This window comes from Dasypus novemcinctus, chromosome 21 (genome assembly GCF_030445035.2).
Source record: "Dasypus novemcinctus isolate mDasNov1 chromosome 21, mDasNov1.1.hap2, whole genome shotgun sequence".
In the NCBI taxonomy this organism is placed as follows: Eukaryota; Metazoa; Chordata; class Mammalia; order Cingulata; family Dasypodidae; genus Dasypus; species Dasypus novemcinctus.
In genome coordinates this window covers 14,994,691-15,013,373 of record NC_080693.1, presented here as the reverse complement: position 1 = coordinate 15,013,373, position 18,683 = coordinate 14,994,691, and the positions used below count along the sequence as shown (strand labels likewise).

The 18,683-nt window shown below is 61.1% G+C and overlaps 1 protein-coding gene across 3 annotated transcripts in view; it reads right to left on the bottom strand.

The window, feature by feature from the left end:
- Positions 1–18,683, bottom strand: part of EPN2 (epsin 2) — a 76,145-nt gene that overhangs the window by 23,067 nt on the left and 34,395 nt on the right. Inside the window, exons 2-5 of one of the 3 annotated variants that reach the window (XM_058283369.1) lie at positions 15,335–15,440; positions 15,154–15,197; positions 11,597–12,366; positions 9,897–10,058 (exon numbers count right to left, since the gene is read on the bottom strand). In XM_058283369.1, the coding sequence (XP_058139352.1) occupies positions 9,897–10,058; positions 11,597–12,191 (757 nt within the window). In that variant the 5' untranslated portion in view covers positions 12,192–12,366; positions 15,154–15,197; positions 15,335–15,440. The remainder of the gene's footprint in view (positions 1–9,896; positions 10,059–11,596; positions 12,367–15,153; positions 15,198–15,334; positions 15,441–18,683) is intronic. The other 2 variants (XM_058283368.1, XM_058283370.1) reach the window with 2 other exon arrangements.

Sequence of the window (18,683 nt, the reverse complement as noted above, 5' to 3'; positions counted from 1 at the left end):
AAAAACAGGAAATTGCTTTTGCTCGTCGGCCACGGTTTGCAACTTTCCTAGAAAGCACTTCAGCAGCATCTGCCGGTCACGCAGCAGGGAGGAGCGGGGACAGACACCGCGGGGACACGGCTGCTCCACCCAGCGGCTGGCGCAGCGACGACTCTGGGCCCCGCGGCTGTGCTGCGGTGCAGGCCCCCAGGGCAGGAGGCAGACCCCTCGACAATGGGGCCTCATGTGAGGACACCGGGCTCACAGGCCTGACGGGGTGATGGCCGCCGAGGTTCCCAGGCCAGGGTGCTGGGAACGCCTCCACCTGGTGCAGCACTGGCTCAGCCACCGGCCCGAGAGGGAGGGTCGCTGGACACGGGCCATGCTCGAATCCCGCCCCTGCCCCTTCCTAGCCGCGGGACCACATCCGCCAGGTTCCGTGGCCTCTCGGAGTTTCTGCGCCCCCCTCAGTGACGCGGGACGCCTCAGGGGCGGCAGGAGGTGCTAACGAGCGCATGTACAGAGGGGCCAGGCCTGCCCCACCTCGGGCTCTCCTCCCGCCAGCGCCCACCCGGCCTGTCCAGCCTGCTCCACCTTGTGGCCCCCAGACGTGGCTGGCACCCCCTCCACCGCACACAGCCTGGGCACTGCCGCTCCAGCGGGCTCTCGTTTCCTCCCTCACCTTCTGCCACACTGCACCCTCTGGGGGAGATGGGGGGCTTGGGGGGCCGGCTGGGCCCCAGGGCCAGCTCCCCAAGTCCAGCTACCTTCTTTCCTCGTCGATGAACTGCAGGGAAGCCCCACTCGCCAGCCCTTCTCGACACGGCGACAGCTTCCAGCGGTCCTGCACCCATTTTCTGAGTCTACAGCGACCCGCGCCCACCGCGGGCACCGCCTCGGAGCCCTGGCCTGACCCGAGCTTCTCCACTCACTGCCTCTGACTGCCCCGGCGAGAGGAGCGGGAGAGACGACGGCTTTTGGTTAACTGTGGCGCGATATGAGAAAAGCAGCCCTGATCACCTGCAGCAACGCTGAAAGGAGGAGGGTGTAAGTGCACGGTGGGCAGGCCGCGAAGGGACAAAGGGGAAGAGCCCCGGAGCACCCCCGACCACTCAGAGGCCGTGGCTCGTCCCCCGCTGTGGCCAGCGCCAGCCCGCATGGGGCGCCCGGGCTCGCCCTGAGTGTCACGCCGCCGCCCAGGCCCATCCTGGCAGCTCTTCGCTGGCAGCTGACCCAGGTCCAGGTCCAGCTGGGGGGGCGAGCTCCCCAGGCCCAGGGAGCAGGCGGGCAGGCGCAGACCGATGGGCGGCCGAGCCAGCGTGGGGCACGAGGGAAGGCGCCACGGCGAGGCCCGGCCTGGGTGTGGACGCTTCAGTCACAGGACGCGGCTTGGAAAGCGGGCGGAACCTGACGGCTAACGCCGGTGAGGGCATTTGATGACCTCGAGGGCATTCTCATCTTGTGAGGGGGAACGACGCTTTGGGGTGACACAGAAGCTCTCTCTTTAGGGGGGCACACTGGATTCTTTGGGGGTGGCAAATCATGACATCCATTACTCATTTTTAAATACGTCAGCTTGAAAAAATAAAGAAAAGCTCATCCTGCCCTCATTCTCCCAGAAGAAAACAGCTGTTAACATTTTTTCATGATTCCGCCCAGAAAAACCTTTTAACGTGTATGCGCTCCAGCATGGGTTGAGGGTAGGCCTGGGTGTGTAGGTGAGAGTGATGGATTTGTGAGTTCCTGTGTGAGCACATACATGTGCACGAAGGTACGTGTGAATGTGGCATGTGCGAGCGTGAGCATGTGTGCATGCCTGCACGTGTGTGTGCGTGCGTGTCTTTTTCTGACAATTGCCCACTGGGGCCACGTTTTTCCCGCCACGTGCTGCTGCTTCTCCCTGGGCCCTGGCCCCCAGCCCCGGCCCCGCACTTTGTTGGTAACGCGCGACCTTGGCCGGGCGCCTCAGCCGCTGGGCCACGCCTCCCCACGGTGGGGGGGACCCGCAGGCTGGGCTGGCTGTGCGGCGTCAGCGGGAGGGCACGGGGCCTGGCGCCTGGCACACGGCACCCCGAGGCCGGGAGGGGCGCCCCTGCCAACTTACGGGGTCAAGCACCTGCCCGTCACCTGGCCGCCGAGGGGGGTGGCCCCAAACGTCTTGCCCTTTATCACCAACCCCTTTTTCTCAGACAACGCAGCGAGGGCCCAGAGAGGCTTACGACCGGCTTGCGCCGGCCAGCGGCAGAGAGAGAACGCGAAGCCCAGTCTTCGGACCGTGCACCCTATGCTTGCCCCCAGCACCCCGAGGCGCCTTAAGGTTCCCCGGCAGTTACACGTGCACGCCACGCCCGGGGCCTGACAGAGGTCTCTGCACTGTGTTGTTAGGGGAGGACAAGGAGCTCGCAGTGCGGGCGGGCACTAGAGAGCTGCGGAGGAGGATGGCGCGGCACAGGGCGCAGTGCCCGTGGCATCCCCTCGTACAGGGTCAGGGAGGCCTCAGGCGCAGACCCCAGCAGAGCCCCGGGGGCAGCGAGGGAGCTGGGCGGGGAGCAGAGGGCAGCGCGGCGGGGTGGGGAGCCAGGCAGGGAGAGTGGCCAGCGGACCAGGCCAGGGACGCCAGCCCCGAGGAGGGCCAGTGGCTGGGTTCTGGGTGCGCTGCACTGAGACTCCGGCACTCCTGGAACTGCGCACGACCCAGCCTGAGGCCACAGGCGACCCAACGGGCGTCCCCACTGGCCACCTGAGCCTTCTCTGGCCTCGGGGCACAAGCCCTTCGCCCTCTGCAGCACCCTGCCAGCACTCGCCAACGCCACGCCCGCGCCCCAGCTCCCTCCCCGCCCTGCGCTGTGGCCAGGCTGTGCCTGCTCCTCAGCCCTCACGAGCGAGAGGACCCCCGCTCCACTCCCAGGGTGCGCCGTGCCGGCCTCTCGCCAAGGCCGTGAGCACCACCGGGCGGGAGCATCAGGAGTTTTATTTAACACCGGGTCCCCAAGGTGGGGCCTGGCTACAGCAGGTGCTCGGGGCCCTCGGGTGCAGGACCACCACAGCACCCCGCCCACACCTGTGCGTCCACCTGCCCGTCTGGCCTCGAGGGCTCTGCTCAGGGGCATGGCTGTGCTGGCCAGGGGAGACCCTGGCTTGGAGAAAGGGTGCCCATGTCTATTAGCTGAATGAATGGCTAGGTATTCGTTTCCGTGAACGCCAGGACCAGCCGTGGCCTCCAAGGGCACCTGCAGGCGCCGGGTGAGGGGTCCCACCTGGCCCCCACACACGCCGCAGCCGGCCCCAGGGCCCCAGGCGGGCGGGCGGCCTGGCCGGGCCCATTTTGCAGAGAGCCTGGGCCTGGGGCTCAGCCAGGCCTCCGCAGTCAGAGCCGCCGCCACCCACAGCCTGACTTCCGCGCCGACTGCCCGTGATTGCGCACGAGGCCCAGCAGACACGCGCGTTAGAGGGCTGCCCCGCCCCGCCCCGCCCCGCCCCTGCAGGCTCGCCTCTGGCCACCCGTGCCGTGGAGCCACCGCCCCTGGCAAGCCCGCCGGGACCCTCCCCACGCGAGAGGCTGCCAGCGCCTGACAGCGAGGGCAAGAGAAGGCAGGGGCCTCGCCTCTCCAGGGCCGCTCAGGCCGCGGGGCGTGGCTGGGGGCCACGGGGGACGCGGGAGCCGCGGCAGAAGGCGGTCCTCTCCCTCGGCCACAGAGTCAAACCCCCTGGAATTAAGGCAGCACGTTTGCACTGTCCCCTCTGGCTCCGGGCAAGGTCGGCAGCTGGTCAGGTACACCAGGGAGGGCCTGGCCTGGGCTGTGGGCAGCTTTTCCTTAAGTGGTTTTTCCAGGGATCCCGGTGATCCCGACTGCTTCTGTCCACAATGAAATAGCGTGGGTGACGGCCGGTCCCGTGGGTGCAGCCCAGGGAGGGCCCATCCTGGCTGGGGACACGGGGGCTGCCCACCTCAGCCCTGAGGCCAGCCCAGCGCCCTCCAGTTGGAATGTGGGTCAGGGTGAGGGTGGCAGGTGGGTGCGGGAACCCAAGCTTGGGAGCGGGCCCCGGGCAGGGTGTGCACTTTAGCAGAGAGATCATTAATCTCATTTTTAATTCAATCCCCAACTTAAAGTGAGGAAGTAGTCGGCTATAGCAGTTTCCTCAAGTAATACGTGTAAACAGGGAACTAATTTTAAAAATGAGTATTCTGGTAATAATTTCCATTTCTTAAATTAGCAATAATCTAAAAAGAAAGGGAAAAAAAGTAATGGTCTAAAAAAAAAGTCACAGTGCCACTTTCAGCTCTGGGGGCTGGAAACTGAGCTCTCTCCTGCGCTACTGGGAGCTTCATCAACGGGCAGAATCCATTTAAAAAGCAAGTCACAATCTCTTTTGAGAGGCGGAATGCTGCTCAGACGCCGTTCCCATTTACCTCGCTTCTGGGAATCCTACGATGAAGAATAACCTACAGATTCCAAGGAGCGAGCTTTCCGCACAGAGGCTTGCAGCGGTGGGGACAGGACGGCATCCCTGAGGGCAACGAGGAGGAGGACTGCCTCACGGCCCATCTCCCACCTGGGAGGCAGCAGGCTGGGGCGGCCGTCAGCCCACGGTCTTCACGCAGGGACCCACAAGAGAGGGACCAGCGGACCCCACCTTGCAGACACAGGGACTTCTGCTTACAGGAGCTCAGGAACCTGTCCCGGGTGTAATGACCTTTAGAAAGTAAAACTGCAAAACCCTGGAAAAGGCAGATTAAAGGGCAGGTGAGGACACCGGGCGCCGTAATCGCCCTTCCCCGGGGAGGCGGCGCCGGGGCAGCACTGTTAGGGCACTGCATGCGGCCTGCGCTCCCAGCCCGGCTCTGCCGCCCGCCTCCTTTCCCGGGCCCGGCCCCTGCACCATGGGGACTGCGATCTCACGTGGGGTGGTCTGGGGGACTCCTGGACTGGAGGGGCTACCCCTCAGCGCGCAGCCGCACGCCTGCTCAAACCACGACGCGGCGTTCTGAAGAGCACGCCTCGGAGATGGCACATGGTGGCGGTGACACTTCTGGACGTGCTGTCGGGGCACCCGGGTGGGGTAGAACAGCAGACTGCATCGGAATTCAGGCAATGCCCCGCAGCCCCGTGCCCCTGACCCGGCCGGGCAGCTGCCTCTGCGCTACAGGTCCCGAGCCACCCTCGGTTCCTCTCCTGGCAGAAACCTCCTTGTCCCCCAGGGGGACGCGATCCGGGTGGCTGGGACACTGCAACTGGAGACCCCTGGGCTGCCGGGAGCCCGGCGAGCAGGAGGACCGCGCAGCGTCCACGGGGCTGTGGAGTAACCCAAGAGCATGCCTCTGTGACGGGTTAGGAGACAAAAGGCCGAGACACCGCGGTGCATCTGCTGCGGAACCACGAGAGTGCAGAGGAAAATGCACCAACACGTGAGCCAGGAGGGCATGGGCTCTGCCTTCTTTGGTGCATTTTTCAGTTCTCAGGGGACGGACTGCAGTACTTTCATAAGAGCGTCCCTTTCCTGTGCACGGCACACTACACTGTCAGCATCTGGGCAGTGGCCGAGCAGGCTCGGCTGCGCGCCAGCGGGCTGCTGGGTGCTGGCTACCTGGGCTGGGCGCTGGCAGGCTGCTGGGCCGCAGGCTCACCCGGGCTGGGTGCTGGCGGGCTGCTGGGTGCTGGCTACCTGGGCTGGGTGCTGGCGGGCTGCTGGGCCGCAGGCTCGCCCAGGCTGGGTGCTGGCGGGCTGCTGGGTGCTGGCTACCTGGGTTGGGCACTGGCGGGCTGCTGGGCCGCAGGCTCGCCCGGGCTGGGTGCTGGCAGGCTGCTGGGTGCTGGCCGCCCACGTTGGGCGCTGGCGGGCTGCTGGGTGCTGGCCACCCGGGCTGGGTGCTGGCCACCCGGCAGCGGGGGGAGCCCTCCACTGGAGAGCGCCAATTCCGAGCTCCTGAAAGCTGGGGTGATGCCTGCTTTTTTGAAGGGACTTTGCTAGTGGCAATCAGCTGGAGGGAGGGAGGGGGAAGGACTCCTCCAACAGAACAAAACCAGCGCCCACAGGCCCGTTTCCAGTCCGCCCCGGAGGCCTGGTTCTTGCCCCGCTGCCCCGGAACCTCCCGGAAGCTGCAGCCCCTGCGGGGCTCGAGCCTACCGGGTCAGAGGTGGCCCCGCCATGGGGCCCTTTAAGGGCTCCTTGGGTGAAGGCCCCACGGGGCTGAGTCAGGACCAGGACTGTCAGAAGAGAGAAATGACATGTCATGACGGAAACAAAAACTGACGACGACAAACCACACCGTTGCTCAACTGACTTCAAAGCACTGAGAAACGAAACAAATACCGAAACATTTCTACATTTCTGCAAAAGCCCACAAAATGTATCTTCCAAGAACTAACGCTCATGGCTGGGGCAGACGCCCACCAAGACGGCCACAATACAGCAACTACTAGCCCTCAAAAAAAGGGTTCAGGGCGGCTTAGCACCCATTCATTCAGTAAGTACCTACCAAGCACCTCTCCCGGGTCAGGCCCTGTGCTAAGGGGCACAGAGATAAACACAGCGAGTGACAGGCGAGATTTTTGTTTCACAACAGGAGGACAGAAAATAAACCAGTATGACAATTCCAGACTGTGAAAAGCACTCTAAAGACAATAAAATGGGATACAGAGAGAGATGATACTGAAATTATCTGGTCTCTTTTTTCATACAAAGGGGAAAAATTATCTTTACACCTTCGCTCCTGTTTTTATTTATATAATTTGTAAAGGCCCCTTGAAGTTGACAACTTGAAACTAGCAATTACTGTACCGAGCAGCCGTGAATCCAAAACGCTGTCAGCAGCTTTGTGGCTGCTGGTTAACCGTGCACTTAGTGACGGTTTACAAACAGTGTGTTTACCTTCACTAAAAAGGTATCGATACTTCAAAGACCAGCAGAGGAGCAGGAAGAGGCAGGCGACGCAGCCCATTCACAGGTCAGTGTTCTACACACAAGCGGCAGTGCCCGCGATCCTTTTCGCTGGTGGCTGCCAGTCAGCGCTTTGGGAGCTGGTTTCACCGCTGACCACTCACCACCCTCCCCTCCCGGACGCCCGAGGGGATCTCGCACATCTGGGTCACACTTAGGCAACAGTTGGGTGTTGCTGCTTTTAAGAACCACAAAAAAAAGAGCCTGACAGGAGCTGCAGCCTGCGTCCCAGCACCGTAATAGCTCTTCCCCGCAGAGCCACCTATTCTGCAGAACAATCTCCAAACCACTTGCTCGTTTTGCAAAGTAGGAGACGAGAACCAGCGTTCTGGGAAACCCGGGTTCAGGGGCTGGCCCCGCCGTCAGCCGCGGCAGATCTGGGCGGTCACTGCGCGTTTCCTGCCCGGGTAAGGGCGCTGCTCTGCCTGCCTCCTCGTGCGGGCAGGGGTGCAGACCCCCGTCAAGCAGCCACGCCGCTCTCCAGCCCCCTCGGCGCCTTTGCCCCCGTGGCAAGGACAGGCAGCTTTCACGTGCTCTGGGCACGATCTCTCTTCCCACGAGGGAAGAATCCAGAGGTGCGCCCAGCCGACGCCCAGAAGGGGGACGCCCAGGTGGGCGGCACGGAGGAGGACGGGAGGGTTTTTGTGGGACTGTGGCTGCGTACGTGGGCGCTGTTCAGGGCTGAGCCAGCGCGGGGCAGCCAGGGCCCCTCAAAGGGCTTCGCCCGCTCCACCCCAGGCCTTGGCTGCAGGCAGCTGGGTGCTCGGGCTTCCTGGGAGCATCCCTTGCAGGCTGACTCGGATGACGAATGGGGGGTCTAACACCAGCGTGCGGGCCCAAAGGCGGGCACGGAGTCAGGGCCACAGAACTAGACAGGGGCAGGATGTGAGCGCTTGCCAAGGCCAGACCGCCAGGTGCGCGAGGGAGGTGGGTGGGCAGGGGAGACGGGAGAGCAGGGGAGACAGGAGGTCACAAGGATCCGGAGTCAGAGAGAAAGGTCTGTGCGGAACCGCGAGGACCCTGGGAGGCTGTGCCATGGGAGGCTACACCACAGGGGGCTGCGCCACGGGAGGCTGCGCCACGGGAGGCTGCGCCACGGGAGGCTGCGGCACGGGAGGCTACACCACAGGGGGCTGCGCCACGGGAGGCTGCGCCACGGGAGGCTGCGCCAAGGGAGGCTGTGCCACGGGAGGCCCCCTCCGGGGCTGCTGCAGGCGCGGTGCTGCAGGTCAGCGGCACGCTGGCTCCCGCCCTTGGACAGGCACCCTGGCCTCCCAGCGTGCCAGGCTCCTGGCGGGGTGCTGACACAACCCGACCCGACCCGGCGGCCTCACAGGAAGTCAACGCTTTGGCAGCAAGTTGAGAAAGAGGGTCCGGGTCCCGCTCTTGGCGACGGGTGAGGGGGCGAGGAACACGCAGCGACGCGCAGGTGGGACGCGGCACCACAGCCCACGCGCTGCCCAAGGCTGAGGTGGCCACGAGAAAGGCTCCAGGGAAAACTACCCCGCGCCCGACGTCCACCCTGCCTCCGCCAGCCCCCACCAGCCGTGCGCGTCGAGGGGCCGGTGGGACCCGGGCTGTGGAGTAGGGGGTAGGGCAGACTGCTGGAAGGAGAAGGCAGGTGATGGCGAGGCCAAGGGAGGGCGGCCGGGGTGACGTCGATGCACCAACACCCTGAGCGAGCGCCAGGCGGACACGTGACCACCGCGGAGACGCAGGCAGACATCGCCAGTGTCAGCGTGGGCAGCTGGTGGGGACAAGAGGGAAGCTCCAGGGAGCTCACACTGGTGGGGACAAGAGGGAAGCTCCAGGGAGCTCACACTGGTGGGACAAGAGGGAAGCTCCAGGGAGCTCACACTGGTGGGGACAAGAGGGAAGCTCCAGGGGGCTCACACTGGTGGGACAAGAGGGAAGCTCCAGGGAGCTCACACTGGTGGGGACAAGCGGGAAGCTCCAGGGAGTTCTGTGCGATGCTGGAACCTGTTGGGCGCAGCCCCTGGACATCTGGGGGAGCAGCAGGGGCCTAAAAGCACCTCTGGGTGAGCTTCCCAAACGTGCGCTGACCATTTACATTCCTTACAATTCAAAGTGGGTCCCCGTGATGTTTTCTGAACCTCAATTTATAATAATCCCGAACTCCATGTAAACCATCAAGGGAAGAGGGGCATGAAGGAAAATATCCCCAGGCTAAGTATCGTGAGCCCCCGAATTCCCCAAACAGGCTGGAACGTTAATGAGGCGTGAATGAACAGAAACTGTTTCCAGGGCTGAGTGGAGGCTGCCCCGTGATCGGGCAGGGCAGCACAAAAGCTCTTCATCAGTAAAAGAAGAGAAGAGAAGGGCAGCTTTCTTCTTTCTAGCGGGGTTCCCACTGGAATGATACCAAGAACATTTTCTAGTAGACAGCAAGGAAAACCTGTTTCCAGGTTCACCTGCCAGTGCTGCGGGCACCAACAAGGACACGCTGTTAGTGGAAGAGAAGCCCCGCTTTCCGTCACCCCTCAAACCGGCTATCTTCAAACCAGGGGACCCGGAACTGCTGGTGCAGCCAACTCTCTGTTAACTGCGGTCACAGGGCTTTTAGGAAGATCGGCAGGGAACCGGGAGGCAAGAGCAACTCCCCGTGCTCCTCGGCAAGGCACGAGTGCAGCCACATTGTGGGGGGCCTTCCACCAGCCCGGCGCCGTGGGAATGCACGCACACAGCGGGCGCTCTGACGCGGCAGCAGAGCTCAGCTGCGATTCTTCCGGCCTCGGGGCCATGGGGAGAGCCCGTGGCTTGTCCACACAGCAGCTCCCCCAGGGCTGCGGCAGGGCTCCTGCGAGTGAGGAGGGGCTCGAGGCGGAGTGTGCAGGCCATGAGCTCAGGGGAGAGGGGAGGCCGAGGGGACGCAGGCAGAGAGGTGGCTGCACGCGCAGGACGAGCACGGCCGGCGCGCTGCGCGGCACCTCTGGAAGGAGAGCAAACCGCCGTCCCACCTCGGGCTGCACGGTCACAAGTGAGGCAGGGGGACCAGTCGCCGTTTGGGCGGGAGGCCGGCTGCGGCAGGAAGGGGTGGCGCTGGCTCGGTGGCTGCAGCTCCTCGCTCGGACCCAGCGGGGCCCCTGCGCGGTGCTGGGGACACAGCGAGGCCTCGGGCGCTGTGGGGCAGGGACACACACACGACACACAGAGAAAGAGACGCCGTTAGAGGGCCCGGGCGGGCTCTGCAGGCCGGGCAGCGACCCGGCAGCCCGCGGAGCACCGGTGGCCGGGCCGGGCACGGCGCAGACCCAGCGCTCCAGAGCTGGAGCCGAGGTCGCTGCACATCCGGTAGCTGGAGGCCAGGAGGGTGCGCCGATGGCCCCTGCGCCCGCGTCGACCCACGAGCCGTGGAATGCGAGCCCCCTTCAGCCCCTGGCGGTGCGGTCTCGGGCTCCTGGGAACGGTGAGTGCGGCGGGCAGCGCCGCGCAGCCCTCGGCCACAGCCGCGGCTGGACGAGGCCTTGGCTTTGCGAGGGGCGCACCTCACCGCTGTGCCCAACTTAGCCCAGGGGGGGACTTGGCGAGGGGAAGCTCAGGCTTTTCTCAGGTTTCACGAATGTCGCAACCTGTACTTAAGGAGAGAGCTTTGAACTAAGAGGAAAACAAGGCAGTAGCGAGAAATGGGACAGGGTGACGCTAACCTGCTCCCAGCTCGCTAATAATTTAGAATTCCCAGAGACGGGCAAGCCGACTCTGAGGGGCGAGCCTCCTACATGACGCAGCGCTCGAGATGCTGGCGAGGGCGGCATCGTGTCGTGTGGGAACCGGCAGAGGCAGGAACCGTTACTAAGCGGCCTGGCGAGAGACCACCGGCCGAGGCAGTGGCTGCAGAGGCCCTGGGCAAACCACAGACAACTTCCTCTAGCAAACAAGCTTGCTGGGGAGACCGGCCCGGGCTCGGCTCTGCGCTTCTGGCCCACCAGGGGGTCAGCACCGCCCCTCCCCCGGCGACCAGGGCCGGTCTGCGCGGGGACCACCAGCACCGGCCCCCGAGCCTCTCCTCCAGGGAGCAGCCCCCAGGCCGACTCCCCGGCCGCGGACCCCACTCGCTTCTGCTGCTGGACTAAGACCCGAGCCGGCCGCCACGCACGAGGGGGAAATGGGCACCCGACCTGGGCAGGCCACAGGCCCCAACACCAGCACTCCCGCCCACGCTGCTCGGGCCCAAGGAAGCTCCACCTGGGCTTTTTCGCTCTTTCCCTGACGCTGGACAGGGACACCCACCGCCACCCTGTGTGGTGCAGAAGGAGGCCTGCAGCCCCGGCATCGGGAGACCCTGGCAGCCAGGGTGAGAGAGACACGGCCACCAAGAGCGCACTCCCGTCCCCCCGAGACGCAGGCCTCCCGCTGTCTGGCAAGCAAGACGACCCTGTGCGGCCACTTCCAGCTGGGAGGCGGCAGGGGGCCCTCTGAGACCCCCTCGCCAGGCTGGGCACCCAAAGCCCCTGGCCACTGTCCCTCTCTCTGGGCCCCGGGAGGCTGCAGGCTGGCGCACAGAGGACGCGTAGAGTGCGGCGCAGGCACCGCGCTCTGCGCCTGGCGCCTCCCCGCCCACAAATACCGCGCTCTGTGCCAGGTGCCTCCCCGCCCGCGGCCAGCGCCACCGTGCCCATGCGGGCATGTGGGCTGGGCCGAGGGGGGCCCAGGTACTCACAGCCATGGTAGGAGGCAGGCGAGCCCCCGGCCTTGCCGTACTCCTGCTCCGAGTAGCTGGTGGAGAGGTTGGGCTGGCTGGAGCCACGGCCGAAGGTCACCTGGTGGCTGCCCATGCCGGTGGCCACCTGTGCCATGCGCTCCTTGGTCTTCAGCGCCTGGGCCCGCTCCGCCTTCAGCCGCTCCTCGTCCTTGAGCAGGGCCGCCAGCTGCTTGGACTTCTCACGCACGTTGACACCCTGGTCCTTGCCGTCGCGGTCCACGTACTGGAAGTCCTTGAGCGTCTGGATGGCGAAGATGTTCTCACGGCACTGCTGCGCCACGCGCTCGGAGCCCGTCTTGATGAGGTAGTCGAGCAGCGTCAGCGCCTTGTACACGTGCCGCCAGTTCTTGCCGTGGTCGTTGAGCCGCTTCCACACCATGCTCATGATCTCCGAGAAGGCCACCACGTTGTAGGTGAGGTCGGCGATCTCGGTCATCAGCGAGCTGGACGGGCCCCACGGGTCGTTGGATGTGGCCTCCCGCACTTTGATCTCGGCCTCGGAGTAGTTGTTCACGATGTTTTTCATCTGCCGTCTGATGGACGAGGTCGTCATTTTTATCTTCTTCGTTACCGATGATGCGAGGCCCTTCCGAGAGAGAGAGGCGTCCCCGTCCCCGGCAGGTCCACACCCTACGAGGGTCCGGTTTCTGTCGTCAATCTGGGGCGAGGTCCCCGGACGGTCATTTCCTCCTCTGGAGCCTCGGGTTCAAGAAACGGGAAGCCATGACCTGGAGAGAGAAGTTAACAGAAAACGAACCACTCCATCGCGACCTGAGCTCCTCCGGGACGGCCGGAGCCTGTGACTGGGGCGATTCTGCCGACAGCAGGAATCGGGACACAGGTGAGGAGCGAGCAGGAAACACCCCGGCCTCCCGAGAATGACACTCCTTCTTTCTTTCAAAACTAAGATGAGATTAATGTTATCCGGTTAATAATCAATAAAATTTAAACTTGCGCTTTCACCTTTAAAGAAGGAAAAGTAAACACGATGACTGTTCTGTTTTCCAAACTACTGGGCTGGCTGTTTTGTGAGCTGTGCTTTTACTGCTTGGCAAAAGCTGGCTACTAAAGAAAAAGAACGTCAGGGAGAGTCAACCCTGACAGATTTTCAATTACATGTGGGGGCAAGAAAGCCTCTCGCTTCAGGTATTTCTTAGCCCCAAATACCTGTCCATGCCTTTAAAACTCCTCACCGTTTTGGCTTTGTTTCACCATGCTTGTAAATGTCCCGGGAATTCTGGAGCACCATTTTTCTCCTGACCTTCCCTGCTCAAGAATTTAGAAAAGCTCCTGGCTGCTCTTCTAGAGCATGGCTGAAGATCCTCACCCACTCTCCAAAGCCGCAGCAGCCGACCTGCCCTACTGCAGCCTTTAAAAGCCATCTGGGGGCTCTCTCTGCCCAGAGGAGCCCACACCAAATCTTGGTATATATTTCCATCTCTCTCTCATTTCCCAGCAAGCTCTGTTCTTTGCCCCATTTCCCAAATGAATTATTTTTACTGGCCTAACTAAACTGGGGTGTTCATAAATTCTTCTATGCATCATAGCCAAGAACCTAGAGGAATCAAATGTTTCCCCGGCTTCATTTGGCGAGCCAACCAGGAGAAAAACAGGGGAGGGGCGCTCTCCCAACCCCACTGGCAGCTGAGTTTTAAGGCCTGTCTGGGCCCTCTTTTGGTTCTGCTGTTTCCAAGGGGTGAATGGCTCTGGGGTGCCTGGATAAGCTCCCAACGGAGGTGGCAGGGTAGTCCCCGAGCGTGTAGATCCAAGCAGGTTCTGGGTGGCAGGTGAAACTGCCCTTGAGGCCTGCCTGGGCGCGGGGCCTAAGGGAGCAGGAGTCCCCTGGGAGGTTACCAGACCCCCTCTAGGGTCAGCATGTCACTGGCTGCACCGTTAGATTGCTGGCTAACTGCCTTTAATTAAAAGGGCCTTTGATCTTCCACTGCCATCCTCATTCTGGGTCTGTGAGATGCTGCAGAATGCCTTAAAGCCTGAGAACTCATCTGTTAGGGAGTCTAGGCCCCACCCTCTCCTTCACCCTGGAGAGGTCCAGAGACTGTCTGGGTGGGGCCATGGTCCCTGAGGGTGTTTGCCAGCAAGTCCCGGGACAGTCAGTCTCTAGGTTTTCCTGGGCTCTGTCAGGTTTAATTGAGGAGCTCCCCGGGGGCGTCGATGGGGTGGGCGCGCCCACAGCCAGCTCCCAAGACCACTGCAAAGGAGGCAAAAGCATTTCAAGGTCCCTCGCCAGCCCCTTCCCGAGGGCCAGCCCTGCTAGGACCCAGGCACCCCCTCGAGGCCTCTGGGGACGCCCAGAGACAAAGCTCTTAATCCCCAAAACATGGCACAGCGAGCAGGGCCCCCAATTCCAGGGTGCTGGTTTGGTGAGCAAACCTGTTCCGTCAGGACAGTGGTGGGACGCCACCCAAATTGACGGCAGCATTTCCTCCCCTAGGATAATGGGCGGCTCTGAAAGTGGGACAACCTGCCTAGTGTAATCCTCCTGCCACACCACATGGCCTCAGTGTGGTCGAGAGCAGCTTCTGTATGGGACCCCGAATGCCAGTTAAACCTGTGTAAGAAAGGAGAAGACAGCTGGACCTGAGCCAGGGACCATGTGGTCAGGTCTCCTCAAAGCAGGGGTTCTTAACAAGGGGTCCATGGAACGAAAAAAAGGTCGATAACCCCTGCCTTAGAGGGAGGAGGAAATGCACTCTCATTACCAAACCTCTCCCCACAGAATAAGGCACCTCCTCGTGTGCCATCAGCTGTGATTAAAACATTCCTGGTTTTCCTAGCTCCCCACCTATTGCCTAGGACTGCAATCCTTCCAGGAAAAAAGGCTGGCGGGTTTTACCCCTTGCAGGCAGTGACTAACAATACAACCCCCAGAGCACCCAATGCCCGTCTCTCTGGGGGCAGGGCTTCCCTAGACCCCTCAGCTCCGTGCTTAGCAGCTGTCCAGGGATTTTTCTGGAGGAGCGAAATGGGAGGGTCCTGCACCAAGTTCCTGCCATGGACAGTCCCTGGGAGCTTGGCGTCGAGGTGATTCTGAAGTCAAGTCTTTCCCTAAACTAAGCTGAGAGTGTAAAATTATTCTGTTCTAATCTGTGCTTGCTTTGACTCTGTTAATCTGCTCGTGTCTAGGAACTTGTAAATCAGATTTGGGGTTCACCTATTACAAATTTGACAGCAGTGAAAGGTAACATAAAAATAAGTCTTTAAATGGCAATACCATCTTGCAATTAAAATTGAAGTATAAAAAAATCACAAATGGAATTAATTCAACTGCAGAAAAAGAAAAACTTAGCTAAATTGTTACTAATAAAATTATTTTAGTTGCTTAAAAAAACAAAAATGAAAATGAAAACAATCTGGGGAGCAGATGTAGTCCAGTGGTTAAATGCCTGCTTCCCATGTACAAGGTCCCAGGTTCGATCCCCGGCACCTCCTAAAAACAAAACAAAACAAAAAACCAACTCTCACTGGGGAGCACATGTAGCTCTGTGGCTGCGCACCTGCTTCCCATGTACGAGGTCCTTGGTTCAATCCCTGGTACCTCCTAAAATAAAACAAAATAAAAACAGTCTGGTTCTAGCCCGTCCCCCTTGTTTCACAGAGGAGGAAGCAGGGGGCTACATGTTAACTAGTCCACCCAGCGCCCCCACTCCAGACACGCCCACGCCCTCATCTCCTTACCGAGCTAGAGTGAGGGCCGCGTCTCCAACAACAGGCTCTGTGCCTCCAGTCCAGGGACCCCCATTTGCCTTGCTCGTCCACGAGAACCCAGCACCTGGCACTGTGCCTGGCACAGAGAGAGAAACATGGTCTTATCAATGGATGGAACAAATCAAAAAAAGGGCCCCTGACCTCAAGGCGGCCACCGCCTAGGGGGGACAGGGGCACTGGGGGATTCAAAGCCGGGACGCCCAGCTTGGCTGGCCACCGGGGCTGTGGAGGGGTTCTCCCTCAGCACTGTCTGCAGAGCTGGGCAGAACCTGTCAGGAGAAAGGCACAGCAAAGGGGAGCCGCCGCGCAGGCTACTCCTTGTTTATAAAATGAGGACGTTGGGGCCCAGCGGGCCACCAAGAGGGCAGCGAGGGCAGCTGGGGTCCGCGCCCGGCCCTGCCTGGAGGGAAACACAGGCCTCCCCTGGCCCCCACTGGCGAAGGTCACACAGCTGGGACTGGATTCGCACCTGCAGCCCCAGAGCCTGCGCCCCGGGCCCCCTCCCCACGCAGCCCCCACCTCGGCCCCAGGGGCCTGGAGACAGAAGCTGCCCCTGCTCCTCGGTGGCCCTCACCCTGCCCGAGGAAGAACGCAGAGCTCCCATTTTCCAGGAAAGCCTTGGACCAAAAAAGGGCACATTGGAAAAATTTTTTAACAAATAAAAACGTGCCAGGAGCTGGAGAAAAAGCCTAAGGGATCGCACGTGACCGTGCAGGTAAGACAGGGGTGGCTCACAAAATCCCCGCCTGGTGCCACGACGTCCCTGCTCTGGGCCGCATGGCCCTCTGCCCCCCACTCCCCGCTGCGGCACGTCGGGAGCTGCCGGTCTGGAGCTCACAGCTCTGCGTCAGCCCCGAGGCCAGCTCGTCAAGCCCCTAAAGCTTGTCCAAGGCCCGAGGAGGAGAACTGTTTTCAGGGTGACCTGCACATTTGACTCAATGAGGCTTTCCATTCACAATGCCACATTCACTGCCGGCAGAGCTGGCGCGGCCCTGGCTGACGCACAAACAATACTTTGGTTTCTAGTTAGCATTTCTCTGCTGAAAGAGCAAAGGCTTGTCAAAATCAGCAGTGACGCTCGGCTGGATCGAATGCCAGGGGCCCCACGTTCTCCGGGCGCTTCGGCCCAGGGGCGTGCGCGGCAGGGACCATGGCTCACTTCTCAGAGGAGCTAGGGTGTGGCAGAGTGGGCGCTGGCCACGGAAGAGGCCTCGGTCCCCTTCCGCCAGGTCACGAAGCAGCTTCAAGTGCGCACAAGAGCAAATGTCCTGGTAAAGAAGCTTAGAGTGGTTGACAACTATTTTAAAAAAACAATTTCTGGGAGGAGAAATGGTGTCCCTGGGCTCTGTTGCCCCTCTAGCCCTGGTGGCTTCCGGAATGGCCGGGGGCCTCCTGCTGGGCCACATCCTGCCGGGGAAAGGCTGGTGGCTGGAAGGCCAGCCAGGGCACCCCCCGAGCCTCCTGGGCCTGCGGTGGCTAAGAAAAGGCAGGGACTGCTGGGAGCCAAGGCTGGGAGCGGCCCTCCAAGCTACCGAGGGACGAGGGACGGGGCTGCTGAGCACAGCAGGGGCTGCCCGACTTGCAAAGCCAGCTGCTGATGGTCTCTTTCGAATATTTAGGCCTCAGGAAGAAGGGAAAGGCTAACAAAATATTTGTTTGTTGTCAGAATGGGGGAAAAAAGGCCTTGACACAGGTGGCTGCCTGCTATTTTCTTACTGCTTCGGCACTGTGGGAAGGGTGCAACCTGGGGGCAGGATCCGCTAATGGGAGAGAGGGCTCCATGAAAACACCTTTGCAGGGCCAGCTGTCACAGGCCGCCCTAAGGCTTCTGATGGACCAGGAGAGCTGGCCACGAGGAGGCCCAGGCCAGGTCGCAGGGCAACAGGACGGCTGAAGACCCACGAGCTCCCCCAGGCTTGGTCTCATTTGTCTATGGAACCTCCCATCCCCTTTTCCCTTTTAAAACCTGTCCACCTCCAGGGCAATCTCAGGATTGCACCATAAAACTCATCAACTGCTCCTCTCCTGGCAGCAAGTTCCCCAGCCCACCCACCGAGGCACATCCTGTGCTACTGCTAGAACCTGAGTTTTGTCTTGACCTATTACTGTTTTGACTAGTTTGCATGTGCCACTGTTCAAAATATCCTTCATTAATTTGCCAGTTTTCATCCCTTTCCAGCTTGCTGAATCTCAACTAATGTGCATGCAAAAGCAACCAAAAGAGGATCGTTTAGCATCTTGGGGGCTCTTCACTCAACCTGAGGCCATGTGGTCAAGTCATAAACATCCAACCATTTATTGGGATCTCCAGGCTAGCCATGGTTAAGATGGGGAGGGGGGAGAATCAAAACCAGATGGGGCCAGAGCAGGTGCAGCTCTAAGGCTGAGCGTGTGCTTCACATGGACAAGCCCCAGGTCCACTCCCCAGTACCTCTAAAAAAAAACAGACGGGGGCAAGCAGATGTGGCTCAAGTGGGCTCCCGTCTGCCACGGAAGAGGCCCCGGGTCTGATTCCCAGGGCCTCCTGGTGAAGGCGAGCTGGCCCATGCAGTGGAGAGCTGGCGGCCGCGCCTCAGACAGCTGGCGCAGCAAGGTGACACAACAAAGGGAGACGCGGAGGAGAGACAGTGAGAGACGCAGCAGACCAGGGCGCTGAGGTGGCTCCAGCAACTGAGCGCATCTCCCACACTGGGGGCGCCAGGGTCCGTTCCCGGTGCCTCCTAAAGAGACAGACGAGAAGACAAGACAAGCAGACACGGAAGAACACACAGCAAATGGACACACAGAGCAGACAGCGAGCGTGAACAACAAGGGGGGGTAATAAAAAAAATAAATCTTTAAATTAAAAAAACCAGACAGGGACGACTGAAGGGATGAATGCTATTCAGACAACGGTGATTAGAAATTCCTTTAGGGGTGGGGGGGTGGGGTTGAATGGGACCTCATATATATATTTTTAATGTAATATTATTACAAAGTCAATAAAAAAAAAAAAAAGAAATTCCTTTAGAAACACCTTCGAGCACCAGGTATCACTGGGAACTACCTTACAGTAGGCTGTCAGTGAAGTTCGTGAGTTCGCACAATTCCGTTACAGCTCCAAGTGTTTTTGAATGGAGACAGCAAACGGGCTTTAAGTGGGATCTGTCATTCAAGGCAAACCCATCACTCCACGCGTCCCCCAGAGCAGGGCGGGGTGGGGCCGGCCCCCAAGGCGTCTGCTTGTGCCCGTGGATCAGGGGCCAGGACAGCCGTCCTCGCCCCTCAAGGCCCCTCCCCACGCGCCGCAGCCTCGGCCTCAGAGCCTCACTCTAAAACG